Below are 25145 nucleotides of genomic sequence, written 5' to 3'. Positions count from 1 at the left end.
TAGATGCAAAGAAATTAATGAGAAATTGCATACATTATTTTTATTATCCTTCCTTATTCAATTCACAATATATATATATCTGTACAGTAATGCAAACCTGCAATTCAGACTCGTAATGTGCGAATGCGTTTGCCGTTAAGTTATAATCTACAATATTGGTATAAATTGCTACGCCTCAGTTGGTTGACTTCTCATGCCGCTACCTACTGGACCATGACGACGTTCCCAAATCATACGATGTTTCTGTTTCATGTATGCATTTCTAACATTTAAAGCTATACCCATATCGCCATCTGCAAAATTTTTAAGACGATATATTTTGAGTACAGGGACATTAAAATGTTTAAAGTTTTTTTCGTTATATTATTTTTCTTTGTATATTGTAACTATCGTAATCATCTGTTGTAGCAGTAATACTTACATTTTGTAAACCACGCAGTACTTGCGTCGAAGTAAGCTTTCTTTAAATCATCGCACAAATACCTGTCATCGCCGTGATAAAAAACACAGTGTTCGTAACGACTTCTCAATATGAATAAAATTTCATCTTCTACCGATCTGTTGTTAAAAGTTAATCAATGTTTAATATACTCGAAGCGAAAATTTATTTTTCGTATTCTTGTAAATTAATATTGACGTTTGTCTCAATACTATCAATGTTGTAAATCTTTCTGCTTTCTTTATCTTCTAATAATTAAATAATAAAACTTACTTATCGCGCATAAATTGACAATTTGCCTCGGTGTAACAAACTATATCGTCGGTGTAACATTCGTCGATTGTTGGAACACGACGATATTGTTGATGATACCATGGATATTTCTTTTGATTCGGCACTATGAATTTTTCTGCAATTAAAAAAAAACAATTTGTTTATAACTTTATAGAGAGAGGGAGGGGGGAGAGAGAGAACAATACATAACCAAACAAATGATTAGGTAATACCTCGGATATAAGTGACGGGTGCATCTACTGCGTAATATAGAGTATTCATAAACTTAATAAACGAATTATCTTTCTCTGCCATTATTGTGCAAAATAAATCGGATATCAACAACGATAAATAAAGTTTCTCTTATAAAGTTGCTTTTTGTGTATGCAATTCTATGAGACTTGCACGACACAAACTAACAAATAACTAGACGGGAGTATACAAGGTCTTTTTGCGTCACACAACGTGGAATTCATATCGGAAGGAATCGGTTGTGCCATCTTGTTGCTTTCATTTTCATGCATCGATTAAAACGTGTTAAAATATAAAAATATGTCCAATATTGACCAGACAGAATGAGACAAAAATTTCTTTTGTCTTGATCCATTAAGCAAGACAACGCTACTCATCTAAATTTTAAATTATACAAAATTAAATATATATATATATATACACATACACACACACACACACATCACATTTAAATTTAGAATCTATAAACACATATATTAAGAATATATCTTTTGCTTAAAAACTCAAATTTATAAACTAAACTACAAGAGAAATAAAAATCAATTTAAAGTCCAAAATATTTTGAAATGTTTTTTTTCTCTTAGCTATCCTTGAACAATTGAGCTCATATACATATGAGGATATATATGTAAGGATATAAATATAAAAGCACTCTTATATATGATTTTTAAAAATTTATTTTAGGTGCACAATACATGGCGAACACGTGTGCATATGTAGGATTTTACTGCGCAGCCGCAGCGCTCGGCGCTGCGCTGGTGGCTTGCGCTTGATCCTCGCGCAAGCGATCCTTTTTGAGTTGTCCCATGAAGGAGGCCTTGTCGGCGGCGGTCTGGAAGCGACCATGTCCAAACTTGGAGCTAGTATCGATAAACTTGAGGTTGATCTTTTCCAATGCAGCTCTCTTCGTATGCACCAACAAAGACTGCAAAATACGTTTCAACGTTAATTTTATTTTTTCACAGATAAATATTTATAATATTCAGATATTTAATCAGTCCTATCATTTATAGCTATCATCGTGATCAGAATAATACTAGGCTCTATAGAAATTCATCATGGAAATGCGAAACAATATATGATTATCTGTTAGTATTTGTCCTTACCTTCCTTAGAGTAATCACACGTTTCTTCGGACCCATGCAACATCCCTTGATCATAACGAAATCATTGTTTACTTCACCATAGTGGGGGAAGCCACCCATAGGCGTGATTGTTTTCTCGGTAAGATCGTATTCCGTGGAAGCATTATTTTTCACAATCTAAAAATAGGATAATAAGCGTGATGAAGATAATTTTGAATAAAGAATGAATTGTTGAAATTATATTTATGAAACTTATTTTATTGTGACTTATCTTGGAGACCTAAAGCACAGATATGTACTTGTGCATTAGGCACTATGATTAACAAGTAACTTTTATCTCGCCTCAAAATTTAAAAATCAATCTTTTGACAGTGTTTCAAAGATCGACTTAGGGTAAGAGGCGCATAAATTAATTCTCAAATTTAATTACCTTGCCATCCTTGGTGTGGATGCCTTGTCCGATTCTATAGATCTTTTTATTCATCTCAGTACGATGATGATACCCTTTTTGACCAGCGCGCGCAACGGTGAAGGACACGCGGCTTGGATGCCATGCGCCGATACAAGCAACCTTTCTCAGACCCTTGTGAGTCTTGCGTGGCAATTTCTTAGTGTGCCATCTGGATGTAACGCCTACAAAAAGCACAAAGAATGTCAATTGTTTAAGGATTAAGCACGTACTCATAATCATATAAAGAAAACTAAATTCAAAACTTTCACAGTTAGTTTTATTTGGTCAAGGACCTCAGTAGGAAGGCAGCATGGTTATATCCTCAAGATGATCAGATAAGTGCACATCATGCTTTTTTCATCATACAGTCCTAAGTAGTTTCTTAAAAACATGCTTCTCATGGCTGGGGGGGGGGGGGGGGCGCACAAAAGGGAAACGCAAACGCGCAACTTTGAGGGGCAGTGGGGACGAGCAGCATACATATACATACATACATACATACATACATACATACATACATACATACATACATACATACATACATACATACATACATACATATATATATATATTATATATCACACGCGCACACACAATATATAAATATACGCAAGACATACCTTTATAACCCTTTCCCTTAGTAACTCCAATCACGTCGATCATCTCGTCAGAGGCAAAGACATTACTAACGGGCACAGGTTTTTCCAGATGTTCGCGCGCCCATTGCACTTTGTCTTCAATGGTTCCACCATTCAACTGAATTTCCATGATGTGAGCTTTCTTTTGACGTTGCCTCAACAGCTTCATCTAATGAATAAAAATAGAGCGATAAAATTGTTTCACAATTATATAAAAATGATATCTGATACTTTAATATTCAAGTTGCATTATCGCGTTACCTGAGTATGGGCGATAATGCGAACAACGCTGCAATACTTCTTAATCTTTTTCAAATCAGCTTCAATAGATTTGCGGCCGAGATCGTCTTGCCATTTCTTCGAAGCTTTTGTAAATGCCTTCTTCTTACTCTTGTACCTGTCGAAAAATTATATTGCAAGCCGATCTATGTATGTGTCTGCATTGCCATCTCCTCCTGTAACGTGCCAGTCTCATCATAATGAGCGGAGACTAAGCACATTTTTTGGATCAACCATGTTAAAATTCAGAACTTAAAATGGCTGCATCCAAATGATTACTCTCATCGTGCGAGCGGAGAGCTGATGTAGTATTTTTAGTATCATTTTTAATATGTGAATAATATACTGTTTTTTAAGGACAGAAGAACTGTACTAGGCATGGTTTGTATCAATAGTCATTGCCCAATGAGCTCCAAAGAGAATATGGAATATACCTAGCTTTCATGCATTCTGCGCAAGCAGAGCACGGCATTGCTCTTCGACATGGCAGTTTTGAGAACATACTGCATTGAAGGCAGCTCTCGCACTGCAATCCGAATGGATCAATGCACTTGTGCATCGATCAACATTCGGATTAACATGTCGTAAGTTCGTATATGTAGTTTTAACATTAATATGTATTATATCATTATGTATCGATCTGTATTCAATTATTTTTAATTCATACAACACAATGATTCCTACTAACCAGTTCTTGTAGAAGCGTCTGCGGCAATCCTCCGATAAATGTTCCGCCCAAACAGTTGCGAGTGCTCTAAGTCCATGCGGTGTTTCAATGTATCCAACAAGACCAACTACAATCATTGGTGGTGTTTCAAGGATAGTAACCGCTTCTACAATTTCCTTCTTATTTACCTCTGAAATTAAACAATTTATATTTATATGCGGGTAATTTGTACAGAATAGAACAAAAAATGTTCATTTTAGAAGTGGATTGTGCTAGGTATGGTTTGTCTCAATGGTCACTGCCCAATAGGCTCCAAAGAATTTATGGAATATACCTTGCTTTCATGCAGTCTGCATAAGCAGTGCACAATATTATTTTTCGACATGGCAATATTGAAAATATACTGTATTAAAGACAGCTCTCGCATTGCAATCTAGGTGAATCGATGCAGAAATGCATCGATCAACACCCAGATTAACACGTCATATGCTAGTATATATAAATTATATGAAATGCAAAGAAATGCAAGCCACAAATTAACAAATTTTAGTATTCTTTAACATATTTTTGCTTAAACTATACAAATTATAACATTAATTTTTAAGTTTTTTTCTATAATAATCACTCACTTGATCCAGGACGATCGGCTTCTCTAACAACATGACTCATACCGGCTTTGTAGCCGATAAAGGCGGTCAAGTGAACAGGCTTGTTGGGATCATCCTTTGGGAAAGCCTTCACTTTTCCGCGATGTCTTTGGGATCTTTTCTTTGGGTAGAACCCCATCGACCCATGTCGAGGGGCGCTGAATTTTCTATGCGACTGTAACATTACAAGATGGAGGAGAAAAATAAGACACGTGGTATAAACGTAATAAAATTTTTTCCAACAAAAAGAAAATCAGACCGCCCTAGAATAATTTCATCAAGGTTATTCAGTATATCTAACCATAAATTTTCTAAATCATCATTAGAATAATTTGAATCATTGCGAAGCATCGTACAAGAAGCCATGTGTCCGATACAAGCCGATCACGCTTGTTCTCATTGTGAAAAACAGGAACATTAAAATTTCGATATTAATTAAAACGTCACCGTAACATTTGTCTTAAAATTCGAAAAAGATATTTGAGAGTACGATTATACATTATAATAGTGCCGATGCTAAGAAATGTTGCAGATTTTAATAGATTCTCGAGCACGCATTTCTACTTACCATGATGCTGTTGACGAAGAAATGGAGGATCCGGAAGAAGACGATTGCTTTTATACGCAACTAAACCCCTAATATAAACTTTGAAAATTGGAATTCCCCATGATAAAGTTTTTGAACTAGTAAATAACTACTAAATAACTAGTGAGTAACGTTCCAACGGGAACAGACGCCATCTATTGGCGTTTTCGAATGGTCGGATTTGATTCGACCCGAGGTAATTTACTAGACGTCATTGACCAATCACAGCCATCCTTCAGAAGAATGGCTGTGATTGGTCAATGACGTCTAGTAAACTACCCCGGGTCGGGTCAAACCCGACCATTCGAAAACGCCAAGACTCCATCTATGTATTTTACATGTCCATGATCTCAGACATTGAAAATGGCGGAGCCAATTAGCAGAGATGTTACACCAGTGGCTCTTCTCTCATAACATAGAACTCTATGATTCAGCTCTGATTGGTCAAACGCTTTTGAAATATTTCGTAACGTCAAGTGGAGTGAACTCTCTTTGAGAGTTGCGCGCAGCGTTTGATTGAGAACGCGCAATCTACATCACTACACACGTATCGACGCGGTATTTGTATTATAACATATATATTTATTATTACGCATTATACGTCTATATTTTCGGCGCACTTGACATTAGTCTCGAGATTGGCTCGACGTAGCCAGCATCATCTCGCTCGGCTCTCTTTAACCTGCCTGCCATTTTGCGCAATCTTTGAGTCTGTTAGGACCGTCAGTGACCGAGTATTTAACGGTGGTGCCCGCGATCGTGTGTGAATTTGCCGTTGGCGCGATTGATTCCGGTCGACGTACGGCTTGTTGGACGAAACCGCGGCCCCGGACCTCCCCCCGGAGGCCCCGGATGCGCGTGTTGGAAATACGGAATAGATACGGGGCAAACGACTTCCGTTTAGGCATCTTTCGCTCGCTGCTACTGCGCCTTCAGTCCTTGTACGCGTCTGCTACGGAGGTCTCGCTCCTCGCCAGCTAGTGTGACTCATAATAACACGGTAATGACACTTGCATCGCACGCGATTTCATTCCATTCGCGAGTACTCGCTCGAGATCGGTCCGGTATCCGAAATATCGAGAGCGCACGTTTGTCTTTCGACGCGTTTTTACTTTTCCATTTTTTCGATTCGACAAACACTTATACAAAGAGAAATCTGAGCGGAATCGGAATAAAAATGTGTTTTTCACGTCTTTGTAATTAAAGGTTCGCGGACATTAATCAGTATGTATCACGTATGAGACACGCGTGGCGTCAAAGATATTCTCGAACGAGGATAACGATTGCATTGTCTAGATGTTGCGTCCTTTTTTATATCTTTATTTTGCGTCGTCTTGGTTACAAAATTTTATTACATTCTTGCTTCTTTGCAGAATGTTAGTGTGAGCAATCGTGTTATATTTTGAGATAGTCAAAGATTGGAAGGCAGCAGGAATTATATACAACTATCGTGATCGTCCTCAACAACAACGATGGATATAGATCCGCCTGAATTCCTGTCAAAGGACGACGAGATTCAATATTGGATGGAGCTAGCTCATCAAATGCATCAAAGGTAGTATATATTATCTATTATTGAATTATTATATGTATATTATATTATTGAATTAAAATATTCATTTATTGGAATCCAAACAATAATATAATAATTATTGAAACATGAATTAGAGAGAGAAAGAGAGAGAGCGTAAATATACATATATATTTTAATTTTCTTGGATAAAAATTACACATGTAAAGTGATGGGATACCTTAATATATATGTACGTTAGTCTGTTGTATGAGAATATTATTTTTTTCATACATATAGAATTAAAATATAAATTTATTAGAATATAATTTAATTTATTTAATGTATTGCATTGCATCAATTGCCTAAATTGGCTAAAAAAATTATTGAGATTTATTTAACGACTAGACAAGTCAGTAAAAGGTATTAAAATCAATATAACATTGTCACAGAAAATATGATGTTGAACGTGAACTGGAAGAATTTCAAGAGAATTCACAAATGTTGGAGAAAGAATTAGAAACTTCCTTGGAACAAGCGGAAAAAACAAATAGGGAATTGAGACAGAGAAACACAAGACTTGCCACAGAAGTTGAACAGTTGAGAATGCGATTAGATCAGCAGTCTACAGATTGTGCCATGTTCCAAGGGAAAGCACAAGATTTACAGCAACAGCACGAGCATCTTCTAAAATACATTAGAGAACTTGAACAAAAAAATGACGACTTGGAAAGAGCACATAGGTATCATATTTTTTCATTGTGCGAATAATAAACTGATAAAGTTGATGATAAATCAGTAGATATATATATGTAATAAAATGACAATACATCTTTTGCAGGATAAATAGGGTTACAGAAGAGGAAATAGAAGCTAAGTTTAATTTAGCTATAGAAAAGAATGCCTTACTTGAATCAGAACTCGATGAAAAAGAAAGCCTAAAAGTAATAGTGCAAAGACTGATGGACGAAGTTAGAGGTTAATAAAATTGTTATCTTTATTTAACTCATTATTTTACAAGGTGGTTAATATATCATATTATTCCAGATTTGAAGCAGGAGATACAAGTACATGAAAGGCATCATGCCGATAATAATAAGTCCGTCGAGAGAGTTTGTAACAACATTGACAGTAATAAGCTACAGGCCGAATTGGAATCAAATTCACCCACTAGCCAGATAGTTTCACAAACTATACCTTCGAATAATACAACGACTTCGCCGATGAAACGTAGGTTATATAACGCTTTTGTTAAAACATGTTTTCCGTTTTGCGTCACAAAAACGATTACCGAAATTGATGAAAACTATAGTCAATCGTGCAAATGTCAAAAAGTGAAAAATTTCCGATGGCTTAAAAGGTGGAGACATTGATATAAAAATGTATTGCATGAAATGAGAATATATCAGAATTTAGAATAGTTTACCGATTCTATTTATTTTGAAAAATTGTTCAATAACTTTTCAATTGTTTGATAATTCTATCTCTTCCGTGTACGCGCGCGCCTTTCCTTATTTCTTTTCCTTTTATATTTTATATTTCTTATTAAAGACGAATCAATGTGCAGTATTATCATTAATGTAATACTGAATAAATATCTTTGACAATACTTTTTTTCTTTATTTTGACTTATTCAATATATCTTTTGTAATATAAATATTACAATTTATAAATCTAACAATATAGATTTATCAGATTTATAATTTTATTTTATCATAATAATGTACACACATACAGGACATATATATATTAATAAATATATAAGAAGAGAAAGAAAAAGAGAGAATATATATTAATCTTTTCTTCTTGTATCTTTTTATTCACTAGTTGGACATGGAATGGTAGGGGGTGTTATTGGAAACAACAATAATAATAATGGCCAGCCATTGCCACCTTGTACCAGAATACTGGCAATGAATATGATCGGTGATCTCATGCGAAAAGTCGGGGTAAGCACTTATGCAGTATCTCGATAATATATTCTTTATTGCACTAGTAGTTTTTTAAGCTTGAAGCATGGCTTGTTTGTTTTACGCATTAGTATAAATTTGTAAAAATAATATAAAATTATATAATATATATAAATTATATAAGCTACATGTATATAGCAACTATATTGATATAGATTCAAATTTAATTAATTTTATCCAAACGTTATATTTTCTTAGAGATGTTAAATCATGGATAAATCGATAGAGTGTAATTATGTATGTAGCGATATAATAAGAGGTTGTAAATATTTCCTGTTGTAAATCATATTTGATTTGGAGTAGTCTTGGTAGTGTGATGTAGTTGGTGTTTTGTGGTAGCTTGACAGATGGGTCTGCATGGGCTGTAGGAGAATAAAATGCACTTGTCCAAGCGGACAGATATCAAATACCACATCATCTACTGTCTTATCAGCGGCTCAGACTCACGTATCTACTCAATGTATAAGGCAACAACCTAGATCGACCGCGTATAGATCTTCAATGTGATTTCTCGTCGTTAGATTATTTTGCATCTCCTTAAAGAGCAGGTCTCGAGTTGATCTTTGTTATTACAATGCTTGTAATCATTCACTATGCACCGAACCTAATTTATATATTATCGAGAAAATATCCATAATCCCGTGCTTATTATTAAAACAACAAATTGAATATCCTTGCTCTAACATCTTGTCAATTTAATTTTGTTGTATCAATCATATAGCTATAAAACACATTAAATGGTATGTTTTTAACGATAATAATTATTCTTCTCTGCAGGCGCTGGAAAATAAGCTGAACACAAGCAGAAACGCGTTTCGAGAAGATCAAGTTCGTGATCTCTACAGGTAACACAGCAATTACGTTTTAATCACATTAAATTGTGTTGTGTATTCCTGTTTTATTGTGCAATCTGTACTCACAGATAGATATCATGTGTCTATTTTGATATACTCTTCTTATTAAATATAATAATTGATAAGTTAACAAATTAATCGCTCATACTGGATAAGTTTTCATAATTTTAAACAAAATTGCACAAAAAAATATGATACATGATATTCTCACCGATTCACAATTGTACTTATATTGTTATGTGTTGGTTGTGTTTCCATTGTGAATATGCTTGATTAGCGCCAAAAGACATCCACAATTTATATATTTATTATATATATGTAAGGCTTTTATGCAATATTAAGTTCAATAGAGATAGACGGTTGGCTCTCTTATTTGATAGATAACTGCCTTTATATTATATAGCAAAAAGAGATTTCTCCTTTACATTTTATTTTAATGTAACTTAAAAATTGAAAAAAAATTCTTTAATATTATGCCATACTTGTTTCAATTTGTTCAAGATTTCTCAATATATTAAGGCCTTCTTGTTTGATAGGAAGCATAGTTTATCTGTTTCTTAGGTCATTGTTAAATAATTTATATGACAATGACACTTAACTAGTATTTTCATTTTTTCTTTTCTAATAATATTTCCTAAACATGTGCCATGTTTGAATGTTTCGAAATAAATGTTTAATTATTTTTTATTGAAAATTACATGTGCATATTTGTCTTTACTCTGTAACTTGATAATTTGCTCTTAACAAAATAATGAAATAATATTTATTTTACAAAATAAATATGTGCAGAATTTTTTTCTATTAGTGTCGCATGCATGTGCAAAATCTTAATGCAAAATGCAGTAGATACATTTCAAAATGCAATAATACTTCTTTGTCATAAATGAAACATACATTTATACAAATTCTAAGTAGATTTATCATTATAAATGTATATAATGTACATGTGTACATTGTATGTGTATGTGGGTAATTGATTTTGATCGATTGTGTAGTTTCTTTGAAATAAAATTTTATATTGTTTTATTTGAGTAATAGATAAAATTGTGTATAATTTATGATGTTTATTTATTAGCATATAAATATTACACATACATTTTTTACTTATTATAAATTAAATTTTCTTGCGAGAAATTAATTCTAGAATCTATTAATATTGTGGGAAAAAAACACTTTTTATAATTAATTCGATATATGAGTTTTGCGCCTTTATAAAAAAAGATTCATTCAAGTAACAAAATGTCAAATTTGTGAAAAACTGTGGCAATAAATTATTCAAATACTCTCATGTGTTTAGCGATAGTATACGCGTGTACATCACACGCACAAACATAATACGCACGCACGCACACAGAGACAGATATTAAGCGCTGCAGAAAAACGCACAATTATATTAAAAAAAATTAATGTTAATGATGTGATAAAAAAATGACATAGTATCTAGACAATTTTAAACATCATTTATATGTACATTACAAATAAATTTTTTAAATTGGTTTATTGCCACATTAAGTTACAGTTTATACTGATATGAGATTACTTGTGTGTGCGTGGCTTAATTTTTATAAAAAAAATATTGATTTTGATGTAAAGATCACATATGGCAAACAATACGGAACATTGACTTTCTTTGCATGAATGACCATTGTTACTTTTTATCCTACATAGTATGATAAGAATATCATTATTAATATAACATTTTCTAAATATATGTGTATTAGAGTATTAAAAGAAAAATTTAAAAATAAACTTTTAATTTCGCAAATAATATTTAACTGATCCATACACAAAATTATCACATATTTTCATTTCTAAATAAATCATATATCCACAGTGTAACACACGCACGCACACACACACACACACGTATATTTTTAACATTAGGTAAAACATAAGCTATAACAAGAGATTGCATTTGTCCAATTAGAGCTAGACGGCAAGTCAGAAGCCCAGCCACAGGAAACAACAACCACATTCGATTGTAAACGCAGGATAATGTCGCAGTGCAATCATATATCCGCACATCATCACGTTGTACAATCTCGAGATGTAATGTTAGTAATGAAAATTTCTTTAATGACTTTAAGTCTTATTATTAAGTTATTCCGAAAATTTAGTTATTCACAAAATTGGGAAACACTCTATCATGCCAGGAATGAAAAGTCATTCCTGATGTACAGAGGCAAATAAAATAAAATTCTTCTTACGATATCTTATTTAAAAAATGTTGTGTAGAATCAAATTGAGTTACTGAATTGCAAGTTGAGTTACTATACACTTTATCAATTACATCGAGTGACATTAATTTGTTGCTGTAATTAATGATATCAATTACATCGAGTGACATTAATTTGTTGCTGTAATAATGATATTTTTCAATGATGCTATTAAAGGTCGCTAGCGGAATACAAATTTTCCATTCTTTATATTATTTCGTTCATACTGTAACTGTATCAAGTATTTTCATTTGCGTTTTTGTTACGAGAAATAAATGATTTATTTTATTATGAAAATTTTTATATATAAACATGTCACTACGGTAACAAAATATCGGTATTCCCCGATGTGATTTGAATCGATTTCTCTCTACCATGTTAACTCTTTTGCGAGCCTATTACGCTACATTAATATAATATATATACTTATATTAATATGATCGATAAACGCGCAATATATAACTATGTGGTATATGTAGTAAATGATAATTAATTTTCATTTGTAAATAACAAAAAATAATAATATAAAGAGTATATATATCGTTATTTATTATTTATATATTTGTACAAAAAGAGATGTATTCTTTTTTTCTTTACTTTTTTTTTCTTCATTAATTGCCGTGAGACAATTTGATTTATTGCTTCGATATCATAAGACATTATGAAAAAATGAAAATTTGTAAATCTACGAATAAAGAGCTTGGGTCAATAATGTGTTAGATCAAGTAAAAGTCTTAATTTTTATGCAATTTTATGAAATTTGGATCGCCTTAAGGAATAATGTTAAATGTGCAAAATAATGGCTTACTTGATTTACAGTACTTTTTTACAATACATTTTTTTACTTATTCATCCAGACAAACTCGTAATACGTGATTTGACATATTATTGCCTCGAGCACAATTTGGGTATACTAAATATAAATAGTAATAGAGTAGAATATTATTATATTTATTAGAAGAGAAATACTTGTGACGCTTGTAGGTAATTACATAATTAATGAATAATTTATGAAATATTTTTTAATATAGATATAATTTGTAATAAACTGCAAATTTATTCATAAATAACTAGTAGATGTACTTTGTAAAAATGTATACTTTCTAGCGCTTTAAACATATTTTTTAAATATGTCATAAAAAGAATGTTTTCCAATTGCAAAAGCAATTACTTTTCATGATAATTGGATGAATTCCAGCAACTATATATAACAATTAGTCAAAAAATTGCGTGTGTGCATCGATTTACATCTAAAAAAAAATTTAGTGCTTTAAAATACTAAATTGCGAGGAGTTATATACACACATTTTCTGATACAAAATTGTTATCGTAAATGAAAATTCATGTTATTATAATATATTATGAAAATCTGAGAATTTTATTCAAATAAACTCATATTGATTTAATGATACATAGCGCATACGTGTTTTGTATAAAATTATAAATTAAATTTTACAGGGGCCGTTTGAGTCGAGATGAAATTATGGTATAAATAAGGTAAGGTAATGTAAGATAAAAGCAATTTGTGTGAATTTAGAAGATTTATTTATACGAAATGCGTTTATTTTTACACAAATTTTTACACAATGCTTAAGTGATTAAAATGATGTATGTAACTTGAGTACAGAGATCTAATATGTTAAGCACTACATCTCAACATTACCGTGAGAGTATCTTATTCTAGTGCACACTTTTTGCAAGTACTAATAATGATAATGACATTATTATGTATATTAGTAGCGATAAGAAGATAAATAGTGAAAAAAATGTATCCAAATGTGGTTTAACCAAAATTATCTTGTGTGTATTTTATATGAATTTTTCGTACGGAAATTATTGGAAATTAATTTCATAAACACGCGATATAACTAAACCGAAGAGCAATCGAGAACGTAGTCCTGGAAAAGAAAAATTACTTTTTATATCTCGTACAAAAAGAAAAATTACTTTTTATATCTCACAATTTGTGAATCGTATTTCGTTCATGTACATGTCGGAGAACGAGAAAATCATTAAACGATAACGGGCGCTATACGGCGCTTAGTGTCTCTATATGGATAAAATACATGTGTAGAGCTTGGAATGAAAGTGCTTCATCCACGACGCGATTGCAAACAGTAATGTATGTAATTAATAATATAATATTAATAATAATAATAATAATAATCGCAGTAAACGGTATGTATGCGTTACACAGCGTCTCTTAAGCACGCTCGCCGCGAATTCGTCGAGCCAACTGGATGTCCTTAGGCATAATTGTGACGCGTTTCGCGTGAATCGCGCACAGATTAGTGTCTTCGAAGAGACCAACGAGATATGCTTCGGAAGCTTCCTGCAGGGCGCCTATAGCGGCGCTTTGAAAACGAAGATCGGTCTTGAAGTCTTGCGCGATTTCACGCACCAATCGTTGAAACGGCAATTTTCTGATTAGCAATTCCGTCGACTTTTGATATCTTCTGATTTCTCGGAGGGCCACGGTACCGGGTCTGTCGTAAAAAAATGACAAAACGCTTTGTACATATAAATCTGTAGCAACGTAGGAAAAAAGTAACGAAGCAAATGCGCGGTTGTTGGTTTTCCAATATTCGATATTTTGCGATATTTTTAATAAATTTATACACATATACATGTATACATATACATGTATACGTACCTATAACGATGCGGCTTCTTGACACCGCCGGTGGACGGCGCGCTCTTCCTGGCCGCTTTTGTGGCGAGTTGCTTACGGGGAGCCTTTCCTCCCGTTGACTTACGGGCCGTCTGCTTGGTACGCGCCATGACTTAACCTGACACAATCAGAGAGAGATCGATTAATTAAATATTTTTCTCGACATTGACGAAAGAAAATTTAAATTTCAATCGATCGCTAGCGAGAAGCTCGCTTCTCGACCATCGCGTGGACCCGTGATCCTATCCTCGTATCTCTTCGAAAATTAAAATACAATTATTAGCGATCAATCGGTTCGAAACGATTCGACAGCGCGACGCGATTAAATACAATCGACTGCAGCGCGCGAGGCGCGATGCGCTCGTACGTCGGGGTAGATCGGAGAATAAGCTCGCGAGTGGGAAAAGTATTTAATAGAGCGGAGGAGATGGTGGGGGTAACGGCGGCGGCGAGGTGGGGGGACAGTCCGTTGCTATTCGCGCGGAGGAAGCGCGCACCGAGGAACGCCGCGCGTTGCGCAATGCACGAACTTTCGTTCCCTCGCGGGAGACAGCGAAGGAGAGGAGGCGAGGCGAGGCGAGGAGAGGAGAAAAGAGAAAAAAAAGCACCGCGCGTTGTCGAGCGAGGGCGAGGAATTCGCCAGCGTCGCTCCGAGACCCAGGTACGACCTGGGGAGGGGCGTTCGGCGACGACGGTCGCGGAATCCCGCGAGAAATCGGCTCGATCGCGCGAACTCTTTCCGAGAAACGTCGCGTCACTCGCGACGCGTTCCCCGTATCCGTCCGCGAACGTCGATCGCAAAATGGTGGCGGCTCGCCGAGAGACGGACGCGGTGGAAAGCCCCGTCGAGTTTTTCCCGGCGCCGCGTCCTCGCACCCGCGGTTTTCGTTTGACGCGCGAGCGCGCGCGCGCGCGGCCGCCCGCCCGCTCGCTCGCGTCCACGCGAGCGCGACGTCCTCGCGACTCCGTCTCGCGGATCTCTCGACTTTGTCACCTACCTCGAGCGGATTATCGAACACGAAGCAGACGCGAATAAACTAGGTACGCTATCCCGTATCCTCGCACACTCCGATGGCAGTGGACGCTCTCCCGAGTCACGACTCTCTCGCGTCCCTTACCCTCCCTCTCCCTCTCCCCCCTCCGCCCACCCTCCTTCTCCCCGTGGAAATTAAATCGTGCGAGAGGCATATAGAGCTCGCGGTGCGCCGCCGGCCAATCCGACGGCGAGCCGTCGCGAGCCCGGCGAGCCGCATTGGTCGCCGGTGCATCGAGTGCGGCGCGAGTGCCCTGTCAATCGCTCGAAATCTTACTACGAGACGCGCGCGCTCTCTCTCCCTCGTGCGCACCCCTGCCTCTCCCCCTCCCCCTCCGCTCACGCTCCTGTGCTCCTCCCGCACCCTCGCGCCGTCGTGCGCTTCTCTCGCGCGCGGAAGAACGCGAACAATTGCCGCGGACGGAGAAAATTGTCCTCCGGGACAAACAGGGGGGGAAGGGGGAGGGGGAGCGGATTCGATCGATCGACGGACGTCGCGGAAAACTAACGAGTTTAAGAATGTAAATATCGGCGCCGCGCGTTATCACGGTCGTCGGTCGTCGCCGTATACGGCGATTTCCCAGGCGCACGAAATCGATACAAAAGCCGAGCGATAAACAAACGCGACGCGACGCGACGTATCCGCGCGCACGCTTTACGCCGCGCGTCGCGCGATCGGCCGACCGTCCTCGCTACGCACGCTTTGTTCCGAGTCGCTCGACGCGCTCGCCCATCTCCCCGATCCCACGTTTAGCGCTAAATCTTACTCGCCGCTTGAATAAAGCCGATGTATCAGTCGCGCGCGTAAAGTAACTGACGGAGAGACTGCGCCGATTGCTTTGCCAGTTTTGTTTGTTAGCGCTAAATGTAGGATGTAGGCTGGTCTCTGTCTTTGTCTTTGCGAACAATCCTGATTCTTGTTTTGACAGTCGCTGTTACAAATACTTGTACGTTTTCGCGAGCCCTCATCCTTACGAGTTGGAGACGGCTAGGATCTCGTCACGAAATACAAAAGAAAAATTTAAGCGCGCACCGAGGTTAATTGGACATCGAGCAACCGCGTATTCGTAGCGCGCGAAATAGTCCCGAAATGTCTAATTGTTCGACACGGAGAGAACAAGTAGCTGTACTCACGGCTCGATTATCGCGCGTCGTTAAATCGTAATCGAATAATCTCTCAAATAAGCCGTTTGATTTCTTGAGTCATTCGATTCCAATTATATTCGAGATCGAAGCAAAAATACGCGAATCGAAAAGCGATGACGCGGTTCTACTGTTTCTGTTTACGCGGAGAAAGGCGGCTATGTATGTATATCGCGCGATAATAACGTCTGACGTAGTACAGGACTATCCCTCTTTGCTATAGCGGTGGGTATCGATCGGCGAAATCTTGAAAGATCGATGTCCGGCCTGTAGCAAAAAGCGCGCGCGCACACACGCATTTGCGCTAGATTTTTGCGCGTAATGTGTGCCGTGCGGTACAAGAGATGGAACATGCTGTGTGTGTGTGTGTGGGTGTATGTGCGCGCGCGCGCACCACACACACACATACTGTATCGCCTTCGTCACAAGTATTTCGCGACAAATCGATAGTGTCGTACAATATCTCGTGCAAATGCGTTCGCTTGCACAGGCGCAACGATTGTACGCTTGTGGCGGAACTCTGACAATGTGCGAGATGTAAAAAAAAAAACGCAAGATTTTTTTTTTTCATTACATCCATTAGAAAATGTATTTTATTTGCAATGTTACAATTATCAATAGTGCCTACGTAATTATTATTAATAATTAAAATAATTATAACTTATAATAACAGATTCGACACGAAAAGGGCAGCGGAGAGCTTTCGAGGAAAGCTCTCCTATATAAAATTAATTTGCTTGGATTAAAATACAGAAAGAGAAAGGAAAAAATACATCTTATTACATCACATTTTCCTCACAATATCCCTCCTCCCTCCTCCCGTAACATACATATACGTGTATGTACGTTTTAACATATATCAATGTATAGAAAAGTATTTTTACAAACCCTTTCCTTGTCGCATCTTCAAGACCTTAAGCTTTATATAAGACATATACGACATTAATTTTTGAAATTGTGGAATCTGGAAAACGAAAACTACACATCTATATCTGTGTCATGTAATCATATACTATGATAAACTAAAACTTTTTCTTGCATTCTCAAATAAACAGACGAACGCGCACGAGCGTGTTATGTATGTGTGTGCGTGTATCATATACATATATACACGCGCACACACACACATTATTTTCATCTTGAGTTACTTTATATTTTGTTTTGAGAGACCATATCGTTAAGTTTAATAATTTTATTTATACATAAAGATGTGTTATAAATCGGATAATCTGCAAATTACTGGAAAGCAAAGTCGATTAAAGTTCTAAAATAAAAATATTAACCCTTGGATTTTTTTTCTACAAAAAGGGTACGCAAAGTCTGTGCAATATTGCTACACATATTATTTCTCTATCTACCCAAGTATGAAAAACTAATTACTATTTCTGTAGTGCTTTTTTCATGAAAGACAAATAAATTATACTTTTCTTTTTATACTCTTTTAACTATCATGAAACCTGTCGTTATGTTTTATCGAATTATATTACCTACTACAGATTCGCTCGTTATTCTTCTGTCGACATCTCTACTATTATGATTGGCAGTGTATAAACTATGGTAAATATATACGGAAGAAAGTTAAGAATATAATTTTTAGATTGTTCAAAGACGTACAAATCCAAATGAGAAGAAAATGAGAAAGTTCACCGCAAACACGAGTGACTTAAGCGCGTTCACCACGGATTCGTCGCGCTAACTGAATATCTTTCGGCATAATAGTAACACGTTTAGCATGAATGGCGCATAGATTGGTATCTTCAAACAGGCCAACCAAATAAGCTTCCGATGCTTCCTGTAGAGCTCCTATAGCGGCACTTTGGAAACGCAAATCGGTCTTGAAATCCTGAGCAATTTCACGAACCAAACGTTGGAACGGCAATTTCCTAATCAACAACTCTGTCGACTTTTGGTATCTCCGAATTTCTCTTAGAGCTACAGTACCAGGCCTAAAAGACACAGACGCATGATAAATAGATGAAAATATTCCTAGACATTAAAACACTTGTTTTATCTTTCAAAAGATGAAGACGATATATAAAACATTGCATCAAAGGAATGTATTGAATTTATAAATTGCATTGAAATTTAAAATTGCTTCATTTTTTACGCATCATCGACGTTTGAATTATCTTTAAATGAATTGTAATCATTAATCTCGCTGGTAGGCGTACCTGTAACGATGTGGTTTCTTGACGCCTCCAGTGGACGGCGCGCTTTTACGCGCCGCTTTGGTGGCGAGCTGCTTCCTGGGGGCTTTACCACCGGTCGACTTACGAGCCGTTTGCTTGGTACGAGCCATGACTGGAAATATTTGTTACACTTGAGTCTTATCTCGGCGGGAAGCTACTATGCGTGCACGGAAAGGAAGGGGGGAGGGAAAAGGGGAAAAGGGGAAAAGGAGAGGACGGAACGAACAATAAGATATTATTCGAAGAATCGGCCAAACGATGATTTTCCTCGAACGGTATTTTAAGAGTATCTCTTCGCATAAAATTGAGCAAATTTGAAACAACCGTCACGGCACATGTGCGCATATGTATATTCGACAGCAATTTCCCTCCAAAAGTGACACACACAATAAACAAAATGGCGGCCGTCTGGATGCACTTTTCCAAGGTGCTCGAGAAGTCGTGGAAAACGATAGCGATTCCTCACTCACGCTCGATACATATTTTCGCGCTCGCACGGGCTACCGTTGCGAATCATGCACGCACATTTGGCCGATTTTCGCGATTCTTCCCAAGCGACGCGATTATCTTACCTGATTATTCACGCTTGTTAACGAGTGACGCTCGCAAGAAATTTATCCGATTAGAAACTTCTCGACGCACGAACGTCAAACGCAAACGTACGCGAACGCTACAAGACCATAGAAGACTATCGAAGACTGAGACACTGAGCCTGAGACTGACAATGAGCGTCAGACAATTTCACTGTTTATGAAGAAGTAGAAGAGCTACGTGCCTCCATGCACAATAAGAACGTTCCTATTCAAACGACGCGATTGGTCGATGCTGTGTAAAATTTTGCTTGTAATTGGTTGGAAGCATCGTGAATAGCATTGTTAGTCCCGATCTACAATAGATAATTTAAGTCCTAAGCCTTAAGAAATTGACCAATCACAGCCGAGTATTCTCTTCATACTTGACTGTGATTGGTCAATCTCTTAAGGCTTAAATTACCTATTGTAGACCCGGCCTTAGAATAGGGCTGCGGTTGGCAAGATACTGACTTAACCAATCGGGTTAAAGAAATCTTTACTCCTTTTGTCCTGATTGGCCAATCAAACGCTTCAAAGCCATTGAACTCTAATGCATTCTGGAACGAGTCATCCCTTTGTTTAGGCATGGTGAAGGGGACGGCCAAGATTTGGGCTGCGGTCAAAGTGACGCTGAGGATGCTTTGAAGCGTTTGATTGACCAATCAGGCTAAAGAAATCTTTACTCCTTTTGTCTTGATTGGTCAGTCAAACGCTTCAAAGCATCTTCAGCGTCCCCTTGACCGCAGCCTTGAATATATGTTGTATGAAAGGCACCCCACTTGTGTGGCGCTTCGAATCGTTTGATTGGTCAGAATGAAGAAAGCTTTATCGTCCAATTGAGAGCCACTCGCCAAAGTGTTTTCATTCTAGGCACTTTTATTACAATTTTTTTCTTTTCGATTTGAAAAATTTTATTTCGATATTTTAAATTGTATGTACAATATATATATAAAATTAACTTGTTATTCTATAGCAGATCCTTACATGCTGACATTATCGCGTCATCGTATATCCTGCTAATGTAATCTCTCTCTTAGTACATAGAGTTCATACTCTATTTTTTTTTTCAGAAATACTTTAGTATTATATATCAATAATCAACAAGCGCATAAAAGTATAGTTTTATTACCAGAGGCAAAATTTCACCAAATATAATAAGCAATATTATCTTAACTGTGTCAGTTTTAATTTAGAAAGAAGAATAAAACAATCTCATTACCTTAAATGTGTTATATATAATATTCAATCGAAAGAAATCAATTCTGCTGTTTTCGGTTTTGAATCTTCGACATCCTGCAAAGCTTCATTGGCTGTAACTGGAATTGGAGGAGCAGCTTGAAACGGCATTGATTGCGCTGCTCGAATTTGAGCCATTTCTTGCATCGTCGGTACATTAGACGCTTGAAGACCGGGTAAAGCCTGACTAGTTGCAGGTCCGCTACCAGTACCGGCAGGTATTTGAATAACGCCCGAAGATTGAGACGAAATGGCAGCGTTAGAAACGACATGCACTGGCATCGAGGGTCCTTGGTTACCAGGTAGCGTAGACGGTTGCGATCCTATTTGCGGAGGCAAACCGACTACAGTTCCGGTGGGTACGAGACTTCCTGGGGTTACTGGACCTGAGGGAGGACCGATGTGACTCTGAGGTATCGGAGGTATTCCGATTTGAGTCGAAGGAACTGCTTGCTGTGGTATTTGAGACGAGACACCTTGTTGAGGCGGTCTACCCGCAGAAGGTTGCCCTGGTGGCATATGCATCGGAGGGCTTTGTTGGGGTCCTATTTGATGATTGTTCGGTGGCTGAAGCTGTTGAATAGTCGGCGTCATTTGAGAAGGCATCTGGAAAAGCAATATTTATCAAATCTGTACATTAATTTATAAAAAAATTGATAAAGATGCTTGTAAAAATTTATGTAAAGACTTACCATTCCTGGGCCTGGTATAGACACGCAACTTATATTTTCCTGTCCTTGGATGGATGGATCTGACGATTGTTGTTCCGGATTAGGAAGCGACGCCATCATATGCACAGGCAGTGTATTCATCGGCGGCATGTTATAACTCTGCATAGGATATTGACTCATGGGTGGTTGTCCATACATGTAAACTCCTTGATTCGTCGGTGACATAGGATTATAATTAGCTCCAGGATTCGGATAATGGACATGACGAACGGGTGATCCTTGAGAAGGTCCCATAAAATCTGAAACTGCTTGATAACCTCCTGCAAAGATAAAATAGATATAATCTCAATGAAAATAAAGGTAGAGATTCAGAAAAGTAATTTTAAAATACACGTAAAATTACCCATTATATATTGCTGTTTCTGTTGCTCTTGACGCATTTGCATTTCCCTTTCTTGTTCTTGAATTTTTCGTAAAGCTAACTGGCGTTGATACTGCAAATATTCTTGCTTCTTTTTTCGCATGATCGCCAATTTTTGCGCCATTAACATTTGTCGCTGCCTTTCAGCTTCCTCTGCTCTCCTTCGTAACTTTTCCTTATGTTCTTCACGAAGGGCATCTAAAGCAGCTCTAGCATCCTTCATTTGAGTTAATTTATCTTGCAAGCCTTCATAATACACTCTATTATCATCTTGCTCTTGGATATATCTTAGTAATCTGCAAAAAAGAAAATGTGTATGAGTTATATGTATGAGTATATATACGAGTATAAGACAAAACAAAATGTTTTGCCTATTGTATAATTCCCACATATACTCATATATAGACACATATAAACATACACTTGATAAAAAAATATTAAAAATAAAAAGAATAGTTTTATTGAACATACCTGGAATGCATAGCTGTTATATTCATGAATAAGGTTTGAACTGAACTATCATTAGCGATTGATCTTCCTCTGGAAGAATTACTTTTCATCCTGTTTACGAAAATTTCGACCTGAGATCTCAGACCACTTACGAATTCTTCCATTTGAGTATCAATCTCGCCATTTTCCTGTTTTACAAGTACGACTCTTTGAGGCATCGGACTGCTTATGTTTGGCGCAGACGGACTAGTTACATCTACTCTAGATGTATGCTCTTCGCTTACAGTTTGTCTCTGTTCCCAATATTTACGATTCAGGTATTTAGCAAGTTCAGGTTCAATCTCGTCGTCATCTTGTATCCGTGATGGACTAGGACCCTAAAGAAAAAAATAACAAATCTTTATATATATTATTTATAAAATTAAATGAATAAAATGTATATTAAAATTTGAATCTAACGCGCGTAAGAAAATCATAATTTCAAAAGATAATAATATTACTGTTTTAGTAATTTGATTCATAATATAATATAGATTATTGATAATGATTTCTTTATATAAGAAAAGACGCCTTCAACAAGAATTACAAGAAACTAACAGGTGATGGTGGTGGTGAATATGTTGTTCTAGATATAGGAGCAGAGTTGGATTTTAAAGCACTTGTAGCACGTTTTTTCTCTTTTTCTTTCTGTTCAGCTTCACTTTGGCTCAAGGCTATTGCTAGATTTAATTCTTCTTCTTCTCGCAATTCTTCTTCTGTTTTTCTAACTGGAACCTACAGATTAATAATAATAAGTATTGTATATATACATATACATACGCTCTACATAAATTATAAACTAATTATTAATGTCTAATATTATTAAAAATTTTCTCAGAAATCAAATTAAAGTTTTTTGATTCAATATTTGATAACATAATAATTATAATAAACAATTATAATAAACATTATAATAAACATTATAATATAACAATTATAATAAACATTATAATATGATTATTATATATTATATAATTATATTATGGATATCAATTATAATACACAATTTGCAATTGCATAATATACATTTATCATGACCATATATAATATATTAATTTTAATCATCATACAATGAATAATATTGTTTTAAACAAAGAGTAAATATACCTGGGACTCTAAGGAAGCCATGTTTGACTAATAATTTAATTATATAATTGAATAGTCTTAAAGAGAAAGAGAGAGAGAATTGAATATATAGTGCAATAGATGATTTGATTTGAATAGATTATTGAATAGATTATATAATTGCAAATTTTTTAAAAACTGAATAATTAATTTTTTATATTACATATTTACAATATATATATTGTTATATTTCTATAAAAAGTTATTGTAAATTATAATATCATGTAATATCAATAAAACAGAAATACATACTTGTTGCTGCTGAGCCAAAGTACTCTTGAGATATTCCACTGGAAGATCTGTATCTTTGGTTTGTGTTGCAGATGGTCTGGAAAGAAAACTATAATTTTAAAAATATATTTTCTTATAAAATACAGATCAGGGAAATGCAAATTTCTACCAACTTGTTAACTTGCTCATAACAAGTTTCGCAAACTCGAACTTCCTTCTCAATCCCGAATTTTGGTAAAGTAGAAACTTTGCTCGAGCATTGAGCACAGAAGACTTGACCACATGCTCTACAGTGATGTTTTCGTTGAACCATGCTGAAATTTACGCGACAACGATGACACATTTCACCATCTGCCCATGCAGGCGCAGTATCTGCTCTAAACATAGCGTCGCTTTCTTTTAAAGCAGGAAATTGATATCCTTCAGCTTTCATTATGTTTACAGTATCCTGAAATTATAAAAAGATAGAAAAAAATAGGCACACATAAAATTATATATAGATAATTAACATTTTAACAAGCTGTGATCTTCTACCTGAACTGTCCTATATTTGGGACTATGACGAAATGCGTGAGCCCAAGCTTGTATTAATTCTAAAATTTTCATTCTAACATTTTCATGCGGAGAAGTCTTGACTAATTCTTTTAATTGTTCCATATATTGTTTAGTAGCTATTTCGTCGTGAATCAACGTTCCACAATTTTTTACACAAGATTCCAGTACCTATGCGCGTGATTGGAGCGTTAATGAATATAAAGATAATAAATCCAATATTTTTCCTTCTTATGCTACGATATTAAATTATATCTTACCAGCAAAGCATATAGCGCTACGTGTGGATTAGGATTTATCATTTTCTTTTTTATAGCAGCAAGTGCAGCTTTTGGCCTGAAAAAATATAAAATGTTTGAAAATAAATATAAAGAATAATGTATCAGATTTAATTTTTTCTTTCTCAAGTAGTGCGAAATATAATTTACAATATGCATGTTATTGTACAATATTACATTCCAATCATTGGCTAAAGAATGCAAATGTACTTTTTACAGGAATTATGCTTACTGAACATCGCTTTGACGTATAAGATCGCAAATTTGCATGATCGTAGGCCAATCCGGTTCTAATTGCAGATGGCTTGTCGCCTTATCTGCAAGAGATTAACAATGACTTAGAAAAAGCTCCGACATTTTGAAGGAATTTTAAACTCTCAAGAAACTCACCTAGCAATTTGTCAAAATTTGTTGAACTGCGAAACATTTTGTTATCTCGACGAAACTCACGTTTCTTGAAGCTTTATCGCGTATAGTCGCACAATAATTACAATCTCCTTGCTATAGTTGCAGCGTGATTTTGACAATTGTTCACCTTACGTTTAATCTCTCTTCCCTGGATGTTTGCGAGATATGACATGAATCACGTAGAGTTGCGTTCAAAAATCCTACGCGAATAAAGTAGCATTTAACCGACCAATCAGGAGAAAATATTTCTTTGTCTTGA

The 25145-nt window shown here is 36.0% G+C and overlaps 6 protein-coding genes and 1 non-coding gene across 11 annotated transcripts; 1 reads left to right on the top strand and 6 right to left on the bottom strand.

Moving 5' to 3' along the window:
- Positions 1-25: 25 nt before the first annotated feature.
- Nd-pdsw (NADH dehydrogenase (ubiquinone) PDSW subunit) lies at positions 26-1142 on the bottom strand. The gene is made up of 4 exons (XM_083103690.1): positions 946-1142; positions 713-848; positions 422-558; positions 26-293 (listed from the first exon to the last, which is right to left on the bottom strand). The coding sequence occupies exons 1-4, from the start codon at positions 1025-1027 to the stop codon at positions 169-171; spliced, it is 480 nt and encodes a 159-aa protein (XP_082959816.1). The 5' UTR covers positions 1028-1142; the 3' UTR covers positions 26-168.
- Positions 1143-1618: 476 nt separating this feature from the next.
- Positions 1619-5352, bottom strand: Rpl3 (ribosomal protein L3). Its single transcript, XM_083103689.1, has 8 exons — positions 5300-5352; positions 4714-4906; positions 4106-4274; positions 3400-3535; positions 3121-3307; positions 2480-2682; positions 2071-2226; positions 1619-1889 (listed from the first exon to the last, which is right to left on the bottom strand). The coding sequence occupies exons 1-8, from the start codon at positions 5300-5302 to the stop codon at positions 1689-1691; spliced, it is 1248 nt and encodes a 415-aa protein (XP_082959815.1). The 5' UTR covers positions 5303-5352; the 3' UTR covers positions 1619-1688.
- Positions 4981-5054, bottom strand: LOC145975260 (small nucleolar RNA U43). The gene has a single exon (XR_014439932.1). It is a non-coding gene; the product is annotated as a small nucleolar RNA U43 (small nucleolar RNA).
- A 394-nt stretch (positions 5353-5746) lies between the features above and the next one.
- On the top strand, positions 5747-13779 carry Nude (Nuclear distribution protein nudE). 3 transcript variants are annotated; one of them, XR_014439930.1, is made up of 9 exons: positions 5747-5875; positions 6691-6872; positions 7280-7570; positions 7669-7805; positions 7875-8057; positions 8655-8776; positions 9137-9345; positions 9575-9642; positions 11579-11645. XR_014439930.1 is itself a non-coding variant. In XM_083105611.1 (8 exons), exons 2-8 carry the CDS (start codon positions 6790-6792, stop codon positions 11634-11636), a joined length of 942 nt encoding a protein of 313 aa, XP_082961737.1. In that variant the 5' UTR covers positions 5788-6317; positions 6691-6789; the 3' UTR covers positions 11637-13779. The 3 variants fall into 3 exon arrangements, 1 of the variants encoding a protein (XP_082961737.1); XR_014439928.1 differs by having other exon boundaries at positions 5785-6317; XM_083105611.1 differs by lacking the exon at positions 9137-9345 and having other exon boundaries at positions 5788-6317; positions 11579-13779.
- Positions 13390-15682, bottom strand: LOC145975256 (histone H3.3A). Its single transcript, XM_083105612.1, has 3 exons — positions 15537-15682; positions 14521-14656; positions 13390-14353 (listed from the first exon to the last, which is right to left on the bottom strand). The coding sequence occupies exons 2-3, from the start codon at positions 14646-14648 to the stop codon at positions 14071-14073; spliced, it is 411 nt and encodes a 136-aa protein (XP_082961738.1). The 5' UTR covers positions 14649-14656; positions 15537-15682; the 3' UTR covers positions 13390-14070.
- Positions 15683-17289: 1607 nt separating this feature from the next.
- Positions 17290-19636, bottom strand: LOC145975257 (histone H3.3A). The gene is made up of 3 exons (XM_083105613.1): positions 19476-19636; positions 18886-19015; positions 17290-18660 (listed from the first exon to the last, which is right to left on the bottom strand). The coding sequence occupies exons 2-3, from the start codon at positions 19011-19013 to the stop codon at positions 18378-18380; spliced, it is 411 nt and encodes a 136-aa protein (XP_082961739.1). The 5' UTR covers positions 19014-19015; positions 19476-19636; the 3' UTR covers positions 17290-18377.
- A 948-nt stretch (positions 19637-20584) lies between these two features.
- Hrs (Hepatocyte growth factor regulated tyrosine kinase substrate) lies at positions 20585-25069 on the bottom strand. 3 transcript variants are annotated; one of them, XM_083104600.1, is made up of 11 exons: positions 24869-25069; positions 24711-24795; positions 24461-24536; positions 24183-24371; positions 23822-24096; positions 23670-23757; positions 22851-23027; positions 22275-22630; positions 21786-22099; positions 21404-21702; positions 20585-21317 (listed from the first exon to the last, which is right to left on the bottom strand). In XM_083104600.1, the coding sequence occupies exons 1-11, from the start codon at positions 24903-24905 to the stop codon at positions 20718-20720; spliced, it is 2496 nt and encodes an 831-aa protein (XP_082960726.1). In that variant the 5' UTR covers positions 24906-25069; the 3' UTR covers positions 20585-20717. The 3 variants fall into 3 exon arrangements, with proteins under 3 accessions (XP_082960726.1, XP_082960727.1, XP_082960728.1); XM_083104601.1 differs by having other exon boundaries at positions 23670-23745; positions 24869-25068; XM_083104602.1 differs by lacking the exons at positions 24711-24795; positions 24869-25069 and adding an exon at positions 24629-24703.
- Positions 25070-25145: the final 76 nt, after the last annotated feature.

Source organism: Camponotus vicinus, unplaced genomic scaffold (genome assembly GCF_025532165.1).
Source record: "Camponotus vicinus isolate PSW18456_S1 unplaced genomic scaffold, iyCamVici1.0 SCAF_7, whole genome shotgun sequence".
NCBI lineage: Eukaryota > Metazoa > Arthropoda > Insecta > Hymenoptera > Formicidae > Camponotus > Camponotus vicinus.
Note: the sequence above shows the minus strand (reverse complement) of the source record. Positions and strands in the feature narration are given on the sequence as shown.